General features: G+C 38.3%; 1 protein-coding gene across 1 annotated transcript in view; it reads right to left on the bottom strand.

Annotated features, from left to right (window-relative positions):
- LOC140546229 (uncharacterized) overlaps positions 1–10,762 on the bottom strand; it is a 285,846-nt gene extending 275,084 nt beyond the window's left edge. The window contains exons 1-2 of the mRNA XM_072669464.1: positions 10,400–10,762; positions 6,282–6,288 (exon numbers count right to left, since the gene is read on the bottom strand). Coding sequence (XP_072525565.1) covers positions 6,282–6,288; positions 10,400–10,762 — 370 coding nt within the window. The remainder of the gene's footprint in view (positions 1–6,281; positions 6,289–10,399) is intronic.
- Between the last annotated feature and the right edge of the window lie 15,247 nt (positions 10,763–26,009).

Genomic DNA, 26,009 nt, shown 5'->3' with positions numbered 1-26,009 from the left:
CCTTTTCACCATGTTTGATTTTCGCTTAAATCTCTCTGGTTGCTTCTTACAGATCTCACAATTAATTAAAGCATTCAAGGAGGCTGTTGTAACGTCCATCTGCTGGAGCTGAAGGTTGTACTTTGCTGTCATCTGCGTCAAAGTGTGTATTGGTGTAATGACTGTATGTTTGTTTGAATGTTAGGGTTTTTGATTGGGTTTGGGGGTTTGTGGTGTAGTAAACCAAATAACTTTAAGTGGATTGTTCTCTTCTCACTCTTTCTCCTTTACCTGAGGATGAGCTACAAAGCCATGATTGGGAATGGGTTAATAGGTCTACATGTAAATAAAGGAGTGATTGCAGACAATTTAACCCCCCTCCAAGTGCTAGTGAGCAGCACACAATTTTTCTAATATAGGTTCATCTTAATCTCCTCTGTCCGCAAGACCTCTCATGTTGCTTGTTACTCCTAGGCATTTCTTCATTTTCTTTAACATTAGCATTGGCTTGTTTCTTAGCCAGTTTTAATCCTGGTGTTATCTAGTGTGTTACTTTACATTATTGTTCTTTACTAACTTACTAACCCCTGTGTTTACTCAAGGAATACGGTGGCAGTGGAGAGGCCCTGGGAGAGTCAGCGTGACCAGGGAAACCGGTAAAATGTCCTCAGCACTTTATCTTCAGCGAAGGACAACTACTCAGGGTGGTGTTCTCATTGTTGGAGACTGTCTTCTAAAACACTAATTAATATCTGTCACAAAAGGTAACTCCAAGGTGCCAGTGTCCTGGAGGACCACTACTGCACACTCCCAGACAACATATGGAAGAAGAGCGCTGCCAGCATCGTCATCTCTAGCTCCATGCCCATATACTGATAAATGAGCAAGCCGTTCAGCCAACTCTTCACGCTCCACTGCTGGCTGCAAAGAAAGGCTTCATCTGTGCTCCCTGGGGTTTGTTGATCTCTCTGGGAACATCAAGAAGGTGCTATGCCAGGACTGACTGGCCCTACCCAGTCACACCAGTCAGGTAAGTGATTTACATGATTTACTTTATTCCCATCATTAATTCTGCCATTGCTCTGCTTGTGTTAAAAATTGTCTAGCTCATATTTCTGACAAACCCTGCAGTATCTAACCTGTGTCGGTCCCTCACATTGTAACCAAACATTATCAATGACAATATTAGGGATAACCACCTTAGTTCACCATGTCTAATGAATACATGGCCCTGAATGAATCCACTCCCCCAGGTTTTAACTATTACAGTTTTCTTTACAGGTCTGGTCGTGGCAGCATATTTATGATAAAAAGCTAAGTCTTTTTATCTATTCCATCTGCAACAGTGTGTGACTGTCTGTCTATCTTTATCTCTTTGTCCATCTATAACTCTGGCTGGTTGTCCATCCATCTGCAACTTTCAGTGTCTGTGTGTCAGTCCAACTTTTAATCCGAGGTAGCTCTCTTTACATATAAGGCATATAATCTCCCTACCGACTCACCCTAAAGATCTGATTCATGTAACAGATGATCTACCCTGCACCACACTCTCTAACCACAGCTTTTTGTGTTAATGAATGGTGCACCAGCTCCAAAGCATACCTGCTTCAGTTACTGAAAAGGACTTGTTTAGCATAGTTCCATCACAGTTTTTAAAACTGGTTTTGCCTAGGCTCTGTCTGTCCATTCATGTGCAACTCTGTTGCTGGCTGTCTTTCTGACTGTGCGTCTGTAACTATATTTGGCTGTGTGTATGTCCATCAGCACTCTTTGGCTGTCTATGAATCTGCAATTCTGTTGCGTTCTGTTTAAACTCTGATGGCTGGCTGTCTATCCATGTGCAGTTCAATGGATTGCTGTCTAACAATGTGCAACTCTATGGCTGGCTGTCTTTCTGACTGTGTGACTGACTGTTTCTGACTGTTTGGCAGTGTGTATTTCGCTCCGCAACTCTGGCTGTTTATAAATCTGCAATTGGTTCTGTTTAGACTCTGGCTTCAACTCTGACTGGCTGTATGTCCATCTGCAACTGGTTGACTGGGTGGCTGTCCATTTTAAACTGTGTCTGTCTGCAACTGTGTGTGGCACTGTTTGCATGTCCATGTTCAACTTTGTGGCTGGCTGGCTTTCTTTCCATGTGTGATTCTGTGGCTGGACTGGCTGTCTTTGTGCAACTCTGGCTGGCTGGCTCGCTGGCTGCTTACCGTTCTGCATCTCTGTCTGTCTTCATCTAAAACTCTACAATTCATCCTGCTAAGGCGTTGGCAGCAACTCTGGCTGTGTGTATCCATATGAAACGCTGTATTCATGTGAAACTGTCTGACTATCTGCAACTCTGGCTGGTTGTATCCATCTGCAACTGTGTGGCAATTCAGTGGCAACTTTCTTTCAATGTGCAGTTCTGGTTGACTGGCTGGCTGTTTTTCCGACTATGCATCTGCAACTCTGTTTGACTTGTATGTATGTCCCTTGGCTTTCAGTCCTTCTGCATCTCTGGCTGTCTGTCAATCTATACCTCTCTGGTTATAAATCTGCAATTCATTCTGTTTAGACTCTGGTTGCAACTCCTGACTGTCTGCAACTGTGTTTGTTTTTAAATCTGCAGCTCTGTGGTTGTTTTTCTGTTCATCTGCAGCTCGTTCTATTTTACCCATCTACAAATCTGTAGCTCGCTGTCTGTCCACCTGCACCTCTGGCTGGCTGGCTGTGATGTGGTAGTGTGGCTTCAAGCAGATGTGAAGGACGCTTCACCACAAGCACATAGCTGAATACTTCCAGGTAAGTTCAGGTGATATTGAATTTATGAAACAAGTCAAAGGAAAATGTATATAAAAAAATAAAACAGAACAGAACACAAATGAGCTCACTCAGTCGCACACACTATTAAATTTATATAGATTTATAACCTCAAGATTGGATTAATGTAATGCTGCTATGGTAGGAAGTTAATGTAAATCTTTAAATAAGCTCAGGGTCATTAAATAAGTTCAGAATGCAGCGGCTTTTGTGTCCACGTATGTCTATTCTCTCATCCCTGCACTGGACTCCAGTTAATATCCACTTTGATTATAAAATACTTCTTCTGACTTGAGTCTCTCGATTGTCCCCACAGCATCTTGAAAAAACGTCTTAAACCTTACAACCGGTAACGTACATTTCTGGACAGGAAGAACCTCCAACTCTGGAATAAATGTCCTGTTGCTGTTCTGGGCACACTTTCAGTATTCTAATCATGCTGCTGTAGCCTGTTTTCATACTAACACTGTTTTGTCCTGATCTGATTATAGGTTCTGATTATTATTGTCTTTCTAAGCTACGTTTACAGGTTGTACACCAGTCTACTCATACTCCTAAATTCCTTTCTTAATTTTTTTCTTTGTCCTCATATGCTGAGCTGCTCGCTGCTGACGTGAGTTCATTCATGGTTGGGTGCTGGTGCCTACCCTCTGGGTCAGCCTTGTCCCACTGTAAACCCTCCTGTTTTGCTGCGCTCCTCCCACTAATATGTTGTCTTGCTCTGCGTCTTTATATTGAGTCATTCTTACCTCACTGCATAGCTGTGCACATGACTGTTTACCTGCACACACTTTCACATTGCACTCCCATCATTTTTGGCTTGACGTCACATTTGCAGCAGCTCTTAAAATTCACTACTGTTTCTTTGTTGATTTTTATTCTTGTTCTGTCGTGTTGTGCTATCCTGTGTTGAGCAGAAGAGAATGGGTTACTCTTTTGAGTCTTGGTTCCTCTCAAGGTTTTTTTCTTCAACTTGTGTACATATGAGATTTAAAATTTATTATTTATTGATTTTATTTTTTAATTACCACAAATGTCTAAAACCCTGCTTTCACTTTGTCATTGTGTAGAGTTGTGTAGAACTCAGTCTATTGTAGAATAGGTCTGTAACAATCAATAATCAGTGTGTTCTGTACAGTTCTTATACTTCAAATGACCTGAGTGACACTTTTATTGTTAGGATTTTAAGGTGCATGTGATCAGATGATATGACCATCTGAAGAGTCAATGGCAACGGCTGGCAAACAGTCATCCTGACTCCATCCTACGTTGACAACACAGCCTAAGGTGTGATCCTAGCGCCGCCTTGGCTGCCTGCGATAACGCTGACACGCCACAGTTAAACTTTTAGCTCTGAAGGACAAAGACTGTGACAGGAGAATTCCTGTCTCAGCACCCTGTAAACAACAGCATTGGACTGATTGTATTGCTCGCTTCCCACCACCTTCAAGATCTGACCCAGAACGCTTTGTTTCAGTTGTGGTGGAACAGAAATGGATTTGTAGGTTGGGAATGCACCCAGAACAGGATTGAACTCTGGACTATTTACAACACTTTCTGAGTAAAATGGTCCAGAACATTGTGCACTCTTGACCTCCTTTCAGCCCCCCAGGAATCTGGTTCCTATCCTTTTTCACACACAAGGACAATGCATCACCTAATGTTTAATTAGTCAGTCATACCGATGTCTCTTGTGAGATTCTGTGTTTAAAACAAAGTGTTTCATCCAAACTGGCTGAGCTGTTCTCACGTTCGAGACTCTTACCAACACTACTTTAGGAAATGACAGCATGTGGTTGTCCTATGTAGCTTTTACAGCCACAGTGCTTCAGGACTGAAATAAGGGGTGAGGACACCAGTCTTACGGGATGATAGAAATCCATGTTTAGTAAATGGAAAATGTTTATGGACTCTGAGCTGATCATATGGATTGCAGTGCTTGTGCTCGGTGGCTGCTGTATTATCCTGTTCATTCGAGGCCTTTTTCTCTGAGTGGTAGATATGTCTGTTTCTTTGCAAATGTATTTTGGCCACAATTCTGTCTCTACTGTTATGACCTTGATCAATTCTACCCGTGTCATTTGTACAGTAAGTCCTGTGGCAGAAGAGGCCTGAGTTTAGGAAAGGACATTTTTATTGTATCCAATCCTTTGAGTATGTTTATGTAGTCAGGACTTTCCCTGTGAATCAAGGCCTTGTTTTATCTAAGATGTGTTTTAAATTGGCTTGAAACCTTGACTTCTTCTTTTTTTTTTTTTCTCTGTAGTGCAGGGCTACAGAGGCTGTAACAGAGCTGATTCACGACAACGAGAGAAAACAATGGCTTAAAAAGCTCCAGTCCCACCTGACCTTGATCCGCTTAATGAGGGAAGCCGGCTGCTGAGCGCGTGCCGAGGGCCTGACAGTTACAGGTATTACACTGTATTGAAATTGGCTTGAAACCTTTACTACTTCTTTTTTTTTTTTTTTTTTTTTTTTTTTTTTTCCCCTCCCAGCTTGCCGTGATCTGACTTCCACCCTACCTATTGGATCTCCTAAACTCCCCCTCCTTTCTGTTTTTACTCTCTCTCTCTACCATGTATTAGGATGCCCAGTTCCAGCTGTTCCATCCTTGTACCACCAGACCTGGCTCTCTACTACCCTACTACCCACTGTCCTGATCTAGAGCCTCGTGTTGATTCATCCTCACCTCACTGCATGAACATGCATACCTGCCTGGACTTCAACATTTTTTACTCATGTTTTCGTCTTTTATGGCTTGACGGCACATTTTCATATTCTCTTAATTCAGTATTGATTTATTGTTTTTATTCCTGGGTTTTATTCTAGGTATTTATACCCATATCTCTGTTAAAATGCTTTGTGATGACATTCATTGTGAAAAGTGTTTTATAAATAAACTTGAATTGATTTTATAAGGCTTTTTTCCCCTTTTATCTATCTTGTTTTTTGCCAATGTTTCAATATCACTCCCTTTTCCTATTATTTATTACTTGTTGACACTTTGAACATATAACCGAATGATGATGCCAACTGCTTGTACTTTCCTGCTTTAGAGAAACTAGGGCTGTCAAAGCTTGTATATCATATATACTCTTCTATATTCTGAAAGCAGTGTGTGCAGTCTTTAATCCCTTATTTTCCACTAATAATAATAATAATCATAATACATGTAACATTTGCTGTTACTTTACTTTAAGTCATTCTTTGTGTGTTATTATAGTAGTCTAGTGGTTATAGATTTAGTCTCTAAGTATACCAGGCTATGTAGAAGTCAAAACAGTAAAAGTCAATACAAAAGCAGAAGTCAATACAAAAAAAACCTGAACTGTTCACTAATGCTGATTAAAGGTTTCTGATGGAATACTCAAGACAGGAAGATCTTACTCGGGCCAGTATATTAATTATGAATTACTTCAGGTGACCATATATATGTAAATTCAGTATGGGAGTAAAAGGGGAACACACATTTAACACTTAAACTGTTATGGTAAATTTATCTTTACCCCTTATCTCGTGTTCATTACGTCCTCTCTGTAATCTTCTCATCCTGAACTGAATTTAGAGCATCTATTGACCGATACTTGGAAAATATATGAACATGGACTCCCAGGTGGTAGGTGGGATGAGAAGAACCATATCTTAAAATAAAAAATATGTGAAAAAACTGGATGTAGTTCAGTTCATGACAGTCATGAAAAGGAAGAGTGACGGTCTGTAAACAGAAGAATTGATAAATCTGTAGAATCCTCACTTGAACTGAATGTTTAAATGCACTGGAACTAAAGAAACAAACTGTAGCTGGTCTCTGTGGCCTAGACCTTGCAAAGGCTTGTGGGAGGGTGCAGGGAGATTGCCTCCAAGGCCAAGTGAGGTGAGGGTCCCGGAGAGCAGGAGATAAGAACAAATAAACTGCTGTTATATTTAATATATGCCGGAGTTGATCATTTAGACACTACAGTCTATTAGACGTCTAAATTAAACAGCCCATAATGTTGCATATTAATGGTTTTCAAATGCTGCCATGGAGTTTCAGTTCATAGTTTCTAAAATGAATCTGGGTCTGGGTAAATTTGATCTGGATTCATGTTGGGAAATAAGGACTGTTTACACTCATTATGGAACTTAAAGGTGAAGGTCACTTTAGGTCAGTCTGAAACCACATTAAGGTCATTTTCTCCAGGCCTCCTCATACTGTGGTTATTAGCACAACATAATGGAGACAGTTCAGGGTAAAGAGACATATGTAGACAATTCAGTCCAGTTTCACAGAGATTACACTGATTCAGGATGAAAAGCGACTCAGCAGCGCCACCTACAGGTCAGACATCATATCTGCAGCAGCAGCTCCAGTCATAGACTCACTTATTAACGAGGCTAATCGTTTCATCTTAAGGCATTTTAGCACATTAAATATGTAAATATTGCCATTGTTATTATTGTTAATAAATATTGACAACCACAATAATAATTTCCTTTATGTATTACAGATGCGATGTTTTCATGATACAGTTGTTTTCAATAATAATAATGATAATAAATAATTTATTAGTTACTGTCATACCTGGTCAGACGTGGCAGTGAACACAAGGAAACACTTGCAGGGATGGTCGATGCAGGACTTTAATGTAACCTGGGCAAAAGTAAACAGACACAACAAAGCAAAGCACAACCGGGAGAACAGCAATCTAATGCACAGAACCAGAAACAAAATCCAAACCTCACAACTCAAACTGGACACAGTAACACAGCTGGGACTGGGAGGAAGCTGAGCAGTATTCAGGAAAACGAGAAACATATCAAACAAAAGCAGAACACTAGACGGAGCTCGGGCCAGGAGAAAGAACACAAGCGAGGTGTTGAAAAAAACAATGAACAGAAACCTGGAAGCAGAAAAACCAACAAACCAAAATAATGAAGGAAAAACAGAGAAGCAAGACTTCAGTAAAACAGGGAGGCATCAAGGCTTAGATTAGCAGAGCAGACAGAGCAACAAGGATAACAGACATAAGACCAAACAGGCAACGACAGGATCAGTCTGCTTCCTCTTTGAGCAGAGCGTAGAGCGCAGTGCTACAGAGGCTGTAACAGAGCTGATTCACGACAACGAGAGAAAACAAAGCGACGGCTTAAGAAGCTCCAGTCCCAGCTGACCTTGATCCGCTTAATGAGGGAAGCCGGCTGCTGAGCGCGTGCCGAGGGCCTGACAGTTACAGGTATTACACTGTATTTACACAATTCATTTATATCATTTATTTTACTATTAATAATAACGGTTATGTTTACAGTTTTAAATATTTAAATATATTTATATTGCCATTATTGTTAATTATAAATGAACAACAACAACAGTAATAATAATGATGTCCTTTATTCATTACTTGAAACTGAACTGATTTTTGAACTTAGACAATCACAGCAATCACTTGCAGACATGCCCCTAGTTCTCCAGGTAGCCAACAGGAGGGCCAGCTGATTTGTATTTGTGTGGCCTTTCCTTAATGTTTTACACCGAGCATCAACAACATAGCAGCACATGCAAAGCCTAGAAGGAAAACCACAGCCGGCCTCCTCCACACTGTCCCTCCTGTCTGAATGTGTGAGCAGTGACGCTGCCCCAGTTACTCACATCTGTCACTAGAAAGTGTTTCAGCAGGTGCTTGAAGATGCTTTTCTCACCTCTTCTGGAATTGAGACAGTCAGAGATTTAATAAAGAAAACACATTCAGTTCAGCAGACGGAAACACGTTGTTACTAGGAGAGGGTCAACAGAGGATGGTCAGACTGGTTGGAGCTGACAGAAAGGCTACAGTGACTCAGAGAATCACTCTGTACAGCTGTGGAGAGCAGAACAGCGTCTGCTCCTCTGAGCTTAGTGGCTGAATGTGTATGAAGACCTCTTGACTTTTCTGGTCAGAGTACGTCATCACCACTATCTAGTTTACATTAATGTAGTCCTCATCAGAGAACTCTGAGATGGATGATGAAGACTATTATGAGAACTCAGAGGATTCAATCTCCACATGGGCAGTCGTGTGTGTGTGTTTGGCAGAACACACAAATGAAAAACTGGTTTACGACACAATTTTAGCCACAAAATGTCAATGTTATGTGAACTGCAAAGTGGGCAGGAACCTGAAAGATGGGAAAATAAGTCAATTTCCAATATTATAACCAGTACTGACACAAATGACTATGATGTTCTACACAGTTTACATAAACATTCACCTGCTGCTGATTTTCCAACGCTGGTTTTCACACATCAGCATCTACATTGATGTAGTCATCATCAGAGTCACCGAATCTTCTTTCTCTGGAAGAACTGTTTCTCCACTTTCATCATAATCATCTTCATCCTCCATCTTCTTCCTCAAACAGGTGATCCTGATCCTGTCACAATACAGTTAAAACTTAACTCTGCCACATCTCTCAGTCCTAGCTTCACTTTTCAGAGGAGGGTCTGGTCTTCTCCCACAAAGCAAAAGCCACCAGCCACCTCTCAGTACATCCAAAGTCCCTCCCAGTAGAACCAAATCCCCTGCCTTTACTGGGAAATAAGTGAATTAGCAGATTCCATCCCACTAAGCAATCAGATTCCAGTCTGACGAACCAGAGAGGCATTAGACTACTAAGTGTAACAGGATGCACCAGATTAGAGTCCTCTCTTTGTTGAAGAGCGATTTCTGCTTTTTTCATAATCATCATCCTCCTCCCCCTCAGTCTCCTCATTTCCCGCCGGGGCTCTGGCACCTGAAGAATTGTGTGGATAGATAAATTAATAAATAAATAAATACATCTTTTCAGTGGTTAACCATCTTTTACAGCAGCACATTTCTCTACACTTTAAACAAGGGGGTTCTTAAAGGCCTCTTTATAAAACCATGACACATCAAAGAACTACTGAATTTTACATGGTTCCTTGCCTGATTAAATTATTATTTTTTTAATATCAGTACATTTTTACCAAAAGGCATTCTACACAGTACCTAGGTACACTATGTAACTAGGTACAAAAGTATTGGGACACCTGCTCATGCTCATTGTTTCTTCTCAATATAGAGATCCACAACAACTCAACAAAGTAGTCTGCAAGAAGAATGTTTCTTTTTGGGATTTCTTATAGATTTTATAAAATGTCTTCAAAATATAATGGATGATGCTTCATGAGTTGGGCAGTTGATGAGTTGGGGAGTTTGGGATGAGTTGGGAAGTTTGGGATGAGGTGGGGTGGTAATCCTCACATCCATGTTCGTTCTGCAGAGAAGAAAATAAGATACTTTTTAATACCCTTGATTTCAGAAGAAATAATGAATGAGCAGGTGTCCACAAACATTTGGACACGTGTATCTACTCTCTGTTTACCTTCTATGAGTTTCAATGTACCTCAGTAAACTGTCCTCTGAACAGAAAGTACTCACAGTGTCTACGATACGTCTTCTCAGCTTTCTGCAGTTTTTGCTTATTTCTCCCTTTGAGGAAAACAATGATCGGCACTGATACGAGTAACAGTCCTGCTGCTGCTGCTGAAAAACTGATGATGGGAACCAAAACTGTCGGAACATTTACACTTCAGGAGAACTAGTCCAGAAAAACGATGAGCTCATCTTATTACTGTAACTTTCACAGTGACGGCCAAGAGTTCCGTGTTGGAGGATCTAAAAGAGTGTGAAGACACAGTTACTTCATAAACACAAATGTAGTTTCCCTGGTGGACATAATCAGCCTCAGGGAAGGAGAAGGTGGTGGAGTGGTTAACAGCTGACTGAGTTTTGGTGATGCTGGATTCACCACTGAACTCCAGGTGGAAGGAGCCTCCTGGATACTGCGGTTGAACGGAGCAGATGATGGAGCTGTAGCTCCTGGTCACTTCAGGCCCTTCAAGCCACCAGTGAAACACTGGTGAAGCACTGAAGGAGATGTTGGGCTGCAGCAAATTCACTGGAAAAGAAGAGGAACTGGTATCAGTAGCTGTAAACTGGTACAACATTTACACAGGCCACATTGTGATTGCAGCAGCTCACCCACAGTGGCTGTTCACACACACAGCAGTTCTCTGTGGGAAGGCAGCTACTGTTTGGTATCTGTCTGGCTGTCATCAGCTCACAATCAGTTAAGTTGCTCTACTAAAAATAGATAATGGACTGAATTCAGCATCTTTAAGGTGCACCTATTTCTGACACAGATGTGCAAACAGCACTCAGCTTGTCTAGTGCTTGTAGAAAAGTACTGCTATTAGAATAGGACACTTTTTATGGAGCAGATAGTAAACATGAACCTGCTTGCGCCATGCCTGATGTCAGGCGTGGGTTAGAGGGGTATAAAACCACCCAGCATTGAGCTGAATTATGGTGGTGCTCCATCTAATAGTTTTAGATGGGATGAGTTGGGGAGTTGGGGATGAGGTGGTGGGGTGGTGATCATCCAACATCCTGACCTCACTAACGCTCTTGTCACTGAATGCAATAAAATCCTCACAGCAATGCTCCTCCAAACTCTAGTAGAAAGCCTTCTTCCCTGAACAGTAGAGACAGTTACTCCAACAAAAGCAGGATAAATACTTTTTTTATATCCTTCATTTAGAAGAAACAATGAATGAGCAGGTGTCCAAATACTTTTGTCCATATAGTGTAAATCACAGAATTCTTGATTTAGCGCTAATTAGTATAATATAATATTCTCTTTAATTTTCATTGGTTCTTATAACTTCTTATAGTCCATACCTGTTCTCTAAACAGAGCAGCACATGCTAAGCACAAAACTGGCCGGGTGTGAATCCGGTAGTGGCACACTTTTTTTTATGGACGTTTTTAGACAGCCAGTAGCAATCCGTGCTGCTCACATATGATTACAGAAAGCTGCTACTACTACTGCAGTCAGACGAGCTTATTATAAAGTCATTCTCTGTTCTCTTACCCACAGTGATGCTGATGGAGTTGCTCCTGTCTGATTTGTATAAGATGTTACAGTGGTCACAGCTGTACTGGACTGCTTCCCCAGGTGAGACGAGTTTGAGGTGTTTAGGGTGAGCTTTGGGCTCTCCAGGGCGTCTGTTAAAGGAATGTGATTAGTCTCTGATCATTAATGGTGCCAGTTAGTTTTTGTTATTAAGAAACCTCTGACTTCTGACTTATAAAGACTACATGCACAGTAACGTTCCCAGTGTTAAATCAGCACTTAAGTAATCAATACAGTTCAGCTCACCCTTCTAACACTATGCAGTGTAATAGTACAGTCTAATAACAGAAGTTAATGGAAGATCTGTTTGTCTTATTGACCAGAATGCTTCTTGGTCTGCTAGCTTGCATGACATCCAGGTAATCCAAGTACATCCTGGATACATGGGGTTTTTTAATCATGCTTAATATACCAGCTACAGTGGGTGCAAACCTGGTGAAGACAGGAAACGTTTGACCTGTCATTGCCAACAAAGGTTATGTTACTAAGTATTGAGTTGAACTTTTGTTATTGACCAAATACTTATTTTCCACCAAAATTTACAAATAAATTCTTTACAAATCCTACAATGTGATTTCCTGGATTATAGCTGAAGTGTACCTATGATGAAAATTACAGACCTCTCTCCTCTTTCTTAAATGATTATTAAATACAACAAATGAAAATCTAAATAAATTAACCTCAAAAAAGAATGACGTTCACCTGTTAATGTTATTATCATGGCGTGTACGGCCAGACCTGAAGGGATGAACACTCGCAGAGATGGAAATCAAAGCAAGATACTTTATTAACCAAATACAAAACAAAGAGATATGAACAGCAAAGTGCAGCAACATGGGCAAAACCATGAACAGAACCAAAACGCGACAAATCAGATGGCGAACAAAACAAACCCGGGACTGGGAGGAGCAGGGAGCTGAACGAGAGTGACACGAGGGGAGAACTACAGGGGAGATAAACACAAAACCACAAGCCTCGCTTGGGCAGAGAGGGGAGATACAAAACTAAGGACAGAGCTGAACTCTGTGTACAAACGAAGGTAGCTGGGGAACTAGCCGCTAGACCAGCAAGCAAGGCCAACCTAACCTGAACCTGCAGAGTACTAAAACGTAGGTCGCCTTGGAACCTGAGCAGGAAGCGAATGTAACACGCTTGCCTCTCGAAACAGACTATGGTATCGTAAACACACAGGGGTAGCTGGAGAGCCAGCTGCCAGACTAGAAAGCAGGGCAGACCTAACCTGAACCTGCAGAGTACTGCCTAAAATGTAGGTCGCCTTGGAACCTGAGCAGGAAGCGAACGTACCTCGCTTGCCTCCGAGTCAGACGGAGAATCTCTCCTAAACATGGACCGCAAAACTAGAGCTGAGCTGAACACGCCAGTAACGCGTGATGAATCCCAGAGCGTCACAGGGATTCCAGCCGAGTCAATTCACGGCAGAGAACAAAGGGAACTACACTCCTTTCTCCTTACTCCCAGTCCCAGGTGAAACACATGAACAATGAATCAACACAAATAAACAGACACGATCAGGAAGTCCCTATTTGGGCCTGTGGGCAGCGGCTCGGGATCGCCCCGGGGGAGGGCATGATAACGAGGGCCTGACAGTTATAGCTTTATGGTAACAGTAGGGGGCATGGGTCATCTTTCAGAAACAATATTCTGTAGACAACAGTAAACAATTATTTAATACTTAAATATACTTTTGTAATTTGTAATTACACTGATTATTCTTATGTATATGATTATTTAATATATTTTTAATTATAATAATTTTATTTTTGAACATCCAGTGAACAGTTTAAACTCACCGGGCATATCGAGAGTCTCTACACCCAACTGAATGATGCGTGGAAGAATCGCCATCTAGCGATCATTATATGTCAGTAACAGCTTCCTTTTTAAAGACTCGCTTCCCGGCGCTTCTCGTGACATTCAGGGTGAGATGGTAAATATTTGTTGTCGTTCCTTGTGTAACATTTCCTATATTTAATTTAACATAAAACACGACTCATATGAGGGGTTAGGTTGGGTGGTGTGAGCAGTTTAACTGAACCCTACGCCTTCAAATATTTCTTTAACTAGAAGCTGAGTGAATATTTACTGCTGGAAGGTCTAATTTACACTGGAGAGTGATATCATTTTCCTTCATGCTTTAAAAATTAAATTCTTTAGAAATTTGGATTCAGTTTTTATTACACACTGTGCTGTAATGGCTCCTGCGAGCTTAAGACTCTCCACAGGGGGCGCCATTAGCGCAGCAATGTACTTGAAGTACTTGAGCAGCTTTGGTGTAGAGATGCTCACTGAGAAGCTTTTCAGAGTATTAACACAGTTCAGTGCTGTTGAAGCATTTGACTCCTGACTCCATGCTGCCACCTAGCGTCTAGTTTAATCTCCTACAATGACTGTTTCTGTCGTTTAATACAACTACACCTTTCATACAACGCAAATGTCAATTTGATGTTTCCAAAATTAAATTAATATACCACTGAACTGATATAATTCTCATTCTTATTAACCACCGAAAAAAAAAAAAAAAAAAAAAAAAAAACTTTATTTGACCTAAAAATGTCTCTCTCTCTTTTTTACACACTTTCACACATTCTGGAAAGTAGGCGTCAGAGGGACTGAGACAAAAGTATTAAGTTATTCAGACAAAATCTAAGATAAAAGTCTTTATTAATGGATCAGTGTATAAATGTAGCCGGTCCTCTTTACATCCGGGATACCCGTCCACGACTCTGCGTTGTGTCCAGCTGCACAAAGAAACGGGCTGGACTCTGTCTGCTGGTTCAGCCTGGTTCTTCTCTTCGACCATGCTCCAGCCCGTCTAAATGAAATGAAAAGATGCAGTTCACTAAAGAGAAGCAGCCTCTGTCTCCTCATTCATGCTGCAGCACAGACTAGCTGAGCTACAGGCTAAGCTTAATACACTGCATTCAACCCATATTCACTTCCTAATCAATGCTGAACGAGTCTGTGTGTGTCTGTTGTGAGTGTTGGACCCTCATCTGTTTAGAAGCATACTGTCCTAATTGCTGCTGCTCCAACATTGCATTTAAACCACTCCCATTTGTTCAAAGGTGAAATTTCCAGTAGTGAAATATCTTCAATTAAGCAAAAGGTTACTATTAAATTTCCTAATTGAATTCAAAGGTGATTTACATTTGTTCAAAGAGAGGAAGAAGGGAACTGAACAGTGATTAGTTAAAGGAGATGCTGAAATTTCACAACTTTAAATACTATCCGTCATATTGTGAGAGATTAACCAGTAGTGTAGCCTTGAACACTGAGCATTATTAGAAGCATTAAACCAGGTGTACTGTCTGGCATTGGGGTTTCTTGTCCTCCAACAGTTTGTCAGATTAGTATTGGAGACTAAGTTATTGAAAATATAATCAAAAAGATGCTGCTGCCCTCTAGAGGGAAGATGGTCAACTGAGTCGTCTGGAACTACAATAAAGTCTTCTCCTATAACCACCTGATCTGTCCAGTATTTTACCTCCCATTACTTTATCTTCCTACAAAGGTCTGCTTAAAATAGCCTAAACCTCAGCTGAATCTAAAACTGACACTAAGCCTAACTTTAAATCAACTCTTAACCTCAGCTGAACCTAAAACTGACACTAAACCTAACTTTAAATCAAGCCTACATCTCAGCTGAACCTAGATCTGATGTCAAGCCTAACTTTAAATCAAGCCTAACCTGCGCTGAACCTAAAACTGATGTCAAGCCTAACCTTAAATCCAGCCTAAACCTCAGCTGAACCTAAAACTGATGTCAGGCCTAACTTTTAATCAAGCCTAACCTGAGCTGAACCTAAAACTGACACTAAGCCTAACTTTAAATCAAGCCTAAACCTCAGCTGAACCTAAAACTGATGTCAAGCCTAACTTTAAATCAAGTCTAAACCTGAGCTGAACCTAAAACTGACACTAAGCCATGGTGGACATTTTTTAAATAAGCAGAAATCACTATTAATGCTCCAAAGTAATATATTTATTGAAAAGCTTTCGGCCGGGGAGAAGCTCCTGGCAAATACTCCGAGATCTCTGAAGGTTGACCAAGTTACAAAAGGTCATATATATCTTCCCAAAGGGGTGTTGTCACTTTCCATTGATTCACAGAAGAAAAAGAAGTTATTGAAGCGCATTGGTTACACCTAACTGTGATATGAATAAACAAAAGGGCGTTAACATACGTGCATAATTAATGAAGAGGAAGGAAGCTCAAATATGTTTTTTAGAAGCCCCTCACACCTGGAGATACCCAAACGAGTTGGTATACAACTTCGAGGTCACTTGAACAATAACTCACTGTGGCCAGCATAGAGAAAACAGATAAGGTCTACACTTGGGATCGGAGGAGTAGCTAGTTTGTTCCACTCCGGCTGAAGGGGAGTAACTGATTTGTGGTCTCCTTCATATGGAGCAGTAAAAGTCCACCCGAAAGTTTTGATTAAGTGCGTAGGTCTAGTAGTATGTTAGCCTGGATATAATTTACTAAGAGAATGATGATGAAATGAAATACATATGGTATATGTGAGTGATAATAGATCACCTGACTATGTACTACTATGATCTCAAAACCACATTTCCTCCCTTTAAACATAAAATGTCAAACAAAGATTCTAACTGTTCAGAACTAGTTGATCTGAATTTAGATCTATGTCCACGATTCCAATGACCTCTACATGTCATAAAATCTAATACAATTGTTCATAAAGATAGGAGAGCACGAAGTATAAGTAAGAACAAGTGTAACATAAAGGTCAAAGTCCTGTCTGTTTCCCTAAAGAAACTTTTAACACACTAGACGGAAAACAGTGGAAACAACAACAAACTTGTCGACAAGCATCTGCTTCTGGGCCACTACTCCGGGCCAGCGTTGGTTTTCGTGGCATGGAAACAACCGTCTTCTGCCTAGTGGAGTTTTGCACTACATAGGAGACGTTGGGCATAACAGGGAGAGGTTACTAGCACGTCATCTGATCACCTGGATCTTCAGTTTTAGACACAAAGCTGTCTGGAACAGTCTCTCTCTTGCAATGTGAGCAGTGGATCCATGAGCCTTCCTTCGATAGGCTTTCACTACCACCCAGTCACCGACTTTCACAGAGTGTAGAGGACCCTCAGCACTCAGTGGCAACACCTCTTTCACCTGTGAATGAATAGACTGAAGAGTTTTGCACAGTGCACTCATATAATCAATTATGTGATCATCGACCTGCTGTAGAGAGCATTCAACTGGCCTGTAAAGAGAAAGGTTAGGAAAACCACATAATACTTCCATTGGGCTCAGTCCTGTTTGGCGGTTTGAATTATTTGATGGTCTGGTTTAGACGTTCCCATGCACCAGCCGACTGCATTTTGATAAGCGCAATGTGTTTTCCAAATCAATTTTCAAAGCACCAGAAAGATGTTGGATCAGTTTGTTCTAAAAGTGCTTGCCATTGTCTGATGAAATTTTTACTGGAACTGCAAAGGAAGTACTCTAGTAATTACTTCCCTTAGCAAGCATTTTGCTACTGCGAGTGTGTCTTGTTTTCTACATGGAAAGCACTCTGGACATTTGCTGAACAATGATTATCAGACAATACCAGTAATTTTGGCATGGTGTTAGCTCAATGAAGTCAATCATAATGTGTTCAAATGGAAAATTTGGAGTAGGATGTGCTGATTGAGCTGTCGTGTCATTTTCCCTATGTTATGTTCATACAAATGACTCAGGATTTGCAAAACTTTTCTGCAAACGTTGAAAAACCTGGCGCCAACCAGTGCTTGTTCGCTGTTGCTACCATCGGTCCTTTTGAAACATGGTCCAATCCGTGTATCAATTTCGCCAAAAAGGGAAAGCAAAAGCTTGGAAGTGCCATGCGGCCCCTTCAGATTCACACCACAATCCTGATTGTGCATCATTCTCGACACAATACATCATATTCATTTATGTAACAATTTCTTCTGCTAATTAAAAATTATTCCTGCCTGAAAGACCAGAAAACAACATTCAAACATTTTTAACCACTAAAACCATTGAAGTCCTATAATTGTTGATTAAAAGTGTGTTGAGTTGTTTTCTTCTGTTGCCCGCCAAGTGATGGCATTTCACCACTAGATTACAGTGTATCCTTTTTGATGTGATTTTTTTCAACAAGTGGAATTAAGAAATAGCTACAAATATTGATCCCATAATGTCCAGGAAAAGAAAAATTGATGCCGATGGAAGACAGTTTCAAGAGAGATGGGAAGGCGAATACATGTTTGTGCTTCAAGGAGAAAAAAACGGTATGTCTTGTGTTATGAGGCGGTGGCAGTTGTCAAGGAGTACAATCTACGTCTGCACTTTGATACCAAACACGGAGCTAAGTATGCCAAAGTTAGCCTTCAAGAAAAGCAACAAATTGTACAAGAATTAAAAGGCAAACTGCGATCGCAGCAGAATATGTTCACAAGAGCTACGGCCCAAAACAACGCAGCTGTGAAAGCCGGCTTTATTGTAGCTGAAAAAAACTCGCACATCTAAGTCTTTTTCAGAGGGTGCATTTTTGAAGCAGTGTATGCTGAAGGTCTGTGAGCAGCTGTGTCCCGACCAGAGAATTAGGGAACTTGCAGGAAACCTGGCAACACAGCTGGCCGCAGAGACGCGCAACTACATCACCTTTTCATTAGCGCTTGATGAAAGCACAGGCAGCACGGATACAGCGCAGCTATCCATTTTCATTGGAGGCGTGAAGTCGGACCTCTGTCACTGAAGAGCTGTTGGATATAGCTGCCATGCATGGGACCACAACAGTACGGGACATTTTTGATGCGGTGGAGAAGTCCTTAAGTAAAAATGCATTGCCCTGGCAAAAATTGGTTGGATTAACCATAGACACCGCACCTGCAATGTGTGGAGGAAAATCGGGCTTGGTTGGACTAATGAAAGAGAAAATGCAGAAGAGTCAAGTCAAGTCAGATTTATTTGTATTGCGCTTTTTACAACTGTTGTCGTCACAAAGCAGCTTCACATAAATAGTGATTAATAAAAGAGAGACAAAGAAGAAATAACGAATCAAAGACCCCCAATGAGCAAGCCAATGGCGACAGTGGCAAGGAAAAACTCCCTCAGAGCTGGAGGAAGAAACCTTGGGAGGAACCAAGACTCACAAGGGGGACCCATCCTCCTCTGGCCAGAACTATTTAAACATTAATAATAAAATTTCCAAACCAGATACAACAGATAGTTAAACATGTTTTTAACATGGTCGCTAAACAGGTAGCAGTGGTAGGCGTGTGAGCCGCTGGTCTGCTATGGGTGGTGGTGGGTCGGGGGCCTGCTGGTTGGACCGTAGGTGGCAGCTGGTTTGACGAAGGTAGAGGGGACCTTAACGGGCAATCTTCCAGCAGGTCGGGCCGGGTGGCCATTTACTCGGAGAGGGTAAAGAGAGAGGGTTAATTCGGAGAGGAATTTTATGGAGAGCAGAGAATGTTGGTCAGTATCAGATTGTGTCTGACGACTCCGGCAGGTCTGACTATTACAGCCTAATTAAAAGGAGAGAGCCAGAGGGTAACACGGACACGGGAGCACCCATCTGCTCCACCGTCAACAAACCTGAGTGATCGCGTGTAAGCTGCGAGACCACAGCTCCAGCATCTCAGTGTACTTCAATTCCCTGGGTCTAATAAATTCTTTATGTGATGTGATTTTCAGAATTTTTTTTCCTCATTTTGTCTCTGATAGTTGAGGTCTACCTATGATGTCAATTACAGGCCTCTCTCATTTTTTTAAGTGGGAGAACTTGCACAATTGGTGACTGACTAAATACTTTTTTTCCCCACTGTAGGAGAACTTTGTAGTTCTAGAATTACAGATTGTAGTCCTCCTATTTCTCTGCATACTTTATTATGTAAAGTATCCTGTACGATTAGTGTGAGCTGAAAACATGGAACATGGGTTCAGAAACAAGTGCAACTAATAACATTCAGTGGCCAGTGAATGGTAAACGGTGCCCATTACTTCTGGGATGAGCTGGGGAAACTTTAATCTTTCAGTTGGGGATGAGGTTGGGTGATGATCATCCAATATTCTGACCGCACCAATGCCCTTGTTGCTAAATACAATCAAATCTTTACAGTGATGCTCCAAAATTTAAGATTCTGAAATCTCAAATAAAATATATTATAAATATAGATCATAACACATACAGACCTGTTTACAATGTAAATCTCTTTCAAATATCTGTCCTTATCCCTGTACAAATTATAGCAAAAAAGTAGTAGCAGCACTTTATTATATTAAAAATAGTATATTATATTTCATCTTAATGTTTCACCTCTAGATTTCAAACTGCAATTCATACTTATTTATTTCCACTTTTATTATTATTGTTATTATTAGTAGAAGGAGGAGGAGGATTAACAATGGACTTACAATAATAAACAATAATTCACACAAACTCAAGAGAAGGAGAGAGGTGAAGAGCTAAAAAGTGGAGCTAAAATGAGATGATTAAACAGTGAAGCAGAAAAAAACCCGCTTTAAAAACTACAGAGCTGTAAATCAGAACTTCTACTCCCACTGTCTCCCACTGCTTCCTTTACCTTCACTAAATAAGTCCTGTCTGCTTCAGACCGGAAATTCAGTTCTGCTTGCTGGTGCTACATCTCCATCTGCTGGAAGCTAATCAGTTCATAGACCTCCTGGAGAAGATCGTTCCAGAAAAATGACTTTAATCTTACGTTTATCTCAGCAGTGTTAATATTAAAATGATCTCAGCAGTGTTAATATAACATTTATCTCAGCAGTGTTAATATTACATTTATCTCAGCAGTGTTCATTTTAAAATGATCTCAGCAGTGTTAATATTACATGTATCTCAGCAGTGTTAATATTAAATATATCTCAGTAGTGTTAATATAAATTTTCTCAGCAGTGTTAATATTAAATATATCTCAGCAATATTAATATTAAATATATCTCAGCAATATTAATATTAAATTTATCTCAGTAGTGTTAATATTATTTTTTTTCTCAGCAGTGTTAATATTACATTTATCTCAGCAGTGTTAATATTAAATATATCTCAGCAATATTAATATTAAATTTATCTCAGTAGTGTTAATATTAATTTTTTCTCAGCAGTGTTAATATTACATTTATCTCAGCAGTGTTAATATTAAATATATCTCAGCAGTATTAATATTAAATATATCTCAGCAGTATTAATATTAAATATATCTCAGCAGTATTATTATTAAATATATCTCAGCAGTGCTTTGTCAGGTCCACAGGCTTCAAGGTCCAGGACTTTTATATTATATACACTGATATACACTATCTCACTATCTCGCCTGACACCCTGACTCCCAACCAGCCTCAGGTGGCTTTCAGGTTTAGCTCATGTTAGTTTGTCTCGTTTGTTTGGTTTATTCATTCGTTCTTGTTATTGCTGCATTCTTGTTTCCCCTGTTTGGTTTAATAAAGTCTTGCATCGCACCATGAGTGTTCACCCGTCATTGTCCTAACCAGTCCTGACCCAGCAGTGTTAATAATCTTACATTAATCTCAGCAGTGTTAATAATCTTACATTAATCTCAGCAGTGTTGATTTTACATTAATTTCAGCAGTTCAAATAATAAATGTATCTCAATAGTGCTAATCCTAAATTTATGATTATGATTAGCACTATTGAGATACGTTTATTATTTGAACTGATGAGAAATTTAGGATTAGAACTGCTGAGATCAATTTAATATTAACACTGCTGAGATACCTTTAGGATTATGATTAGCACTATTGAGATACATTTATTATTTGAACTGCTGAGAGAAATTTAGGATTAGCACTGCTGAGAAATTTATCTCAGCAGTGTTAATAATAAATTTGTCTCAGCAGTATTATTACATTTCTCAGAAGTGCTAATCATGCATTTATCTCAGCAGTGTTAATGTTAAATTTCTCAATAGTGCTAAATATTAAATTATCTCAGCAGTGTTAATATTAAATTTATCCCAGCAGTGCTAATCATAAGTTGATCTCAGCAGTGTTAATATTAAATTCATCTGAGCAGTGATCATAACTTTCTCAGCAGTGCTAATCATAAATTTATCTCAGCAGTGCTAATCTGAAATTAATCTAATCAGTGTTAATATTAAATTCATCTGAGCAGTTATCATAACTTTCTCAGCAGCGCTAATCTTATATTTATCTCAGCAGTGTTGATCAGAAATTGACCTCAGCAGTGCTAATCAGAAATTTACCTCAGCAGTGCTAATCCTAAATTTATCTCAGCAGTGCTAATCTGAAATTTCTCAGCCATGTTAATATTAATTTAATTATTAATTTTCTCAGCAATGCTAATCATAATTTTATCTCAATAGTGTTAATAAAAATAAATTCATCTCAGCAGTGCTAATCAGAAATTTACCTCACCAGAACTTATTTTAATTTTCTCAGCAATGTTAATTTGACATTTATTTAAGCAGTGTTAATATTAAATTTATCCCAGCAGTGCTAATCATAAGTTCATCTCAGCAGTGCTAATCATAAATTTATCTCAGCAGTGTTAATATTAAATTAATCTGAGAAGTGATCATAAATTTACCTCAGCAGTGCTAATCATAAGTTTACCTTAGCAGTGCTAATCATAAATTAATTTTAGCAGTGTTAATATTACATTTATCTGAGCAGTGATCATAAATTTATGATTAGCACTGCTGAGAATGTTATCACAGCAATGTTAATATTAAATGCATCTCACCATCTTAAATGTACCTTAGCGGTATTAATCTTACATTTATTTAAGCAGTGTTAATATTAAATTCACCTCAGCAGTGCTAATCAGAAATTCACCTCAGCAGAGCTAATCTTAATTTTATCTCAGCAATGTTAATATGACATTTATTTAAGCAGTGTTAATATTAAATTAATCTCAGCAGTGCTAATCTTAAATTTACCCCTTTTCCACCCTCCACTCAGCAGTGTTAATCTTAAATTTACCTCAGCAGGATTAATCTTACATTTATCTCAGCAATGTTAATGTTAAATTTACCTCAGCAGTGTTAATCTTACATTTACCTCAGCAGTGCTAATCTTACATTTACCTCAGCAGTGCTAATCTTACATTTACCTCAGCAGTGCTAATCTTAAATTGATTTTAGCAGTGCTAATCATACATTTACCACAGCAGTGTTAAAATTAAATGCATCTCAGCAGTGCTAATCATAAATTTATATCAGCAGTGCTATATATTACATTTATTTCAATAGTGCTAATCTTAAATTTACCTCAGCAGTGCTAATCTGAAATTTATCTCAGCAATGTTAGAAATAAATTTACCTAAGCAGTGTTAATCCTAAATCTTTCTCAGCAATGTTAATCTTAAATTTATCTCAGCAATGTTAATATTAAATGTATCTCAGCAGTTCTTATCATAAATTTATCTCAGATGACTTAATATTACAATTATCTCACCAGTGCTAATCTTAAAAGTACCTTAGCGGTATTAATTTTACATTTATTTAAGCAGTATTAATATAAAATTTATCTCAGCAGTGCTAATCATACATTTACCACAGCAGTGTTAATCTTAAATTTATCTCAGCAGTGCTAATCATAAATTTATCTCAGCAATGCTAATCATAATTTTATCTCAGCAATGTTAATGACATTTATTTAAGCAGTGTTAATATTAAATTAATCTCAACAGTGTTAATATTACATTTATCTGAGCAGTGATCATAACTTTATCTTAGCAGTGCTAATCATAAGTTTACCTCAGCAGTGTTAATATTAAATTTCTCAAGTGTTAATATTAAATTTATCTCAGCAGTGTTAATATTAAATTAATCTCAGCAGTGTTAATATTAAATTAATCTCAGCAGTGTTAATATTAAATTCATCTGAGCAGTGATCATAACTTTCTCAGCAGCGCTAATCCTAAATTTCTCTCAGCAGTGCTAATCAGAAATTCACCTCAGCAGAACTAATCTTAATTTTATCTCAGCAATGTTAATATGACATTTATTTAAGCAATGTTAATATTAAATTAATCTAAACAGTGTTAATATGACATTTATCTCAACAGTGATCATAAATTTACCTCAGCAGTGTTAATATAAAATTTCTCAGCAGTGCTACTCATAAATTTCTCAAGAGTGTTAATATTAAATTTCTCAGCAGTGTTAATATTAAATTCATGTCAGCAGTGATAATCATACATTTACCTCAGCAGTGTTAACCTTACATTTATCTCAGCAGTGTTAATATTAAATCCATCTCAGCAGTTCAAATAATAAATGTCTCAATAGTGCTAATCATAATCCTAAATTTATCTCAGCAGTGTTAATATAAAATTAATCTAAGCAGTGATCCTAAATTTACCTCAGCAGTGCTAATCATAAGTTTATCTCAGCAGTGTTAATATTAAATTTATCTCAGCAGTTCAAATAATAAATGTATCTCAATAGCGCTAATCATAAATTTCTCAGCAGTGTTAATATTAAATTTATCTTAGCAGTGCTAATCATAAGTTTACCTCAGCAGTGTTAATTACATTTTTCTCAGCAGTGCCAATCCAAAATTTCTCTCAACAGTGCTAATCTGAAATTTATCTGAGCAGTGTTAATATTACATTTATTTAAGCAGTTATTAAATTTATCTCAGAAGTGATAATCATAACTTTGTCAGCAGTGTTAATAATAAATTTCTTAGCAGTGTTAATATTAAATTTCTCAGCAGTGCTAATCCTAAATTTATCTCAGCAGTGTAAATCATAAATTCTCAGTAGTGTTAATGTTAAATTTATCTCAATAGTGCTAATCATAAATAGATCTCAGCAGTGCTAATCAAATTTATCTCAGCAGTGCTAATCATAAATTAATCTCAGCAATGTTAACATTAAATTCATCTGAGCAGTGATCATAACTTTCTCAGCAGTGCTAATCTTAAATTTATCTCAGAAGTTAATCTTAAACTTATTTCAGCAGTGTTAATATTAAATTTATGTCAGCAGTGATAATCCAGAATTTTTCAGCAGTGTTAATCATAAATTTCTCTCAGAAGAGTTAATATTGCAATTATCTCACCTGCGCTAATCTTAAATATACCTTAGCGATATTAATCTGAAATTTATCTCAGCAGTGTTATTAAATTTATCTCAGCAGTGTTAAATATTAAATTTATTTCAAAAGTGTTAATATTACATTTATCTCACCAGTGCTAATCTTAAATTTATCTTAGCAGTATTACTCTTAAATTTACTTCAGCAGTGCTAAAATTAAATGTATCTCAGCAGTGCTAATAATAAATTTATTTCAGCAGGGCCAATCATAAATTTATCTCCGCGGTGCCAATCATACATTTCTCAGAAGTTAATCTTAAATTTATCTCCGCAATGTTAGTATTACATTTATCTCAGCAGTGATAATCCTAAATTTATCTCAGCAATGCTAATCTGGAATTTATCTCAGCAATGTTAATATTACATTTATTTAAGCAGTGTTAGAAATAAATTTACCTCAGCAGTGTTAATCCTAAATCTTTCTCAGCAGTGTAAATAAGAAATGTATCTCAGCAATGTTAATATTAAATGTATCTCAGCAGTGCTAATCTTAAATGTACCTTAGTGGTATTGATCTTAATTTTATTTTAGCAATGTTAATATGACATTTATTTAAGCAGTGTTAATATTAAATTTGTCTCAGCAGGGTTAGTCATAAATGAATCTCAGCAGTGTTAATATTAAATTAATCTCATCAGTGTTAATATAAAATTTATCTGAGCAGTGATCATAACTTTATCTCAGCAGTGCTAATCATAAATGTATCTTAGCAATGCTAATCAACATTTTAATATTAAATTTTAATATTAAATTTCTCAGCAGTGTTAATATTAAGTTCATCTGAGCAGTGCTAATCCAAAATTTTTCTCAGCAGTGTTCATCCTAAATGTATTTCAGCAATGTTATTAAATGCATTTAAGTAGTGCTAATCATAAATTTATCTTAGCAGTGCTAATCTTAAAATTAATTTCAGAAGTTAATCTTAAATTTATCTCAGCAATGTTAATATTACATTTATTTAAGCAGTGTTATTATTAAATTAATCTCAGAAGTTTTAATATATTTCTCAGCAATGTTAATTTTAAATGTATCTCAGCAGTGTTAATCATCTTGAATTAACCTCAGCCGTGCTAATCTTAAATTTATCTCTGCAGTGTTATTAAATTTATCACAGCAGTGTTAATCTTAAATTTCTCAGCAGTGATAATCATAATTTGATCTCAATAGTGTTAA

The sequence above is a fragment of the Salminus brasiliensis genome, chromosome 23, assembly GCF_030463535.1.
Source record: "Salminus brasiliensis chromosome 23, fSalBra1.hap2, whole genome shotgun sequence".
Lineage (NCBI taxonomy): Eukaryota > Metazoa > Chordata > Actinopteri > Characiformes > Bryconidae > Salminus > Salminus brasiliensis.
This window is presented reverse-complemented; position numbering and strand designations above follow the sequence as displayed.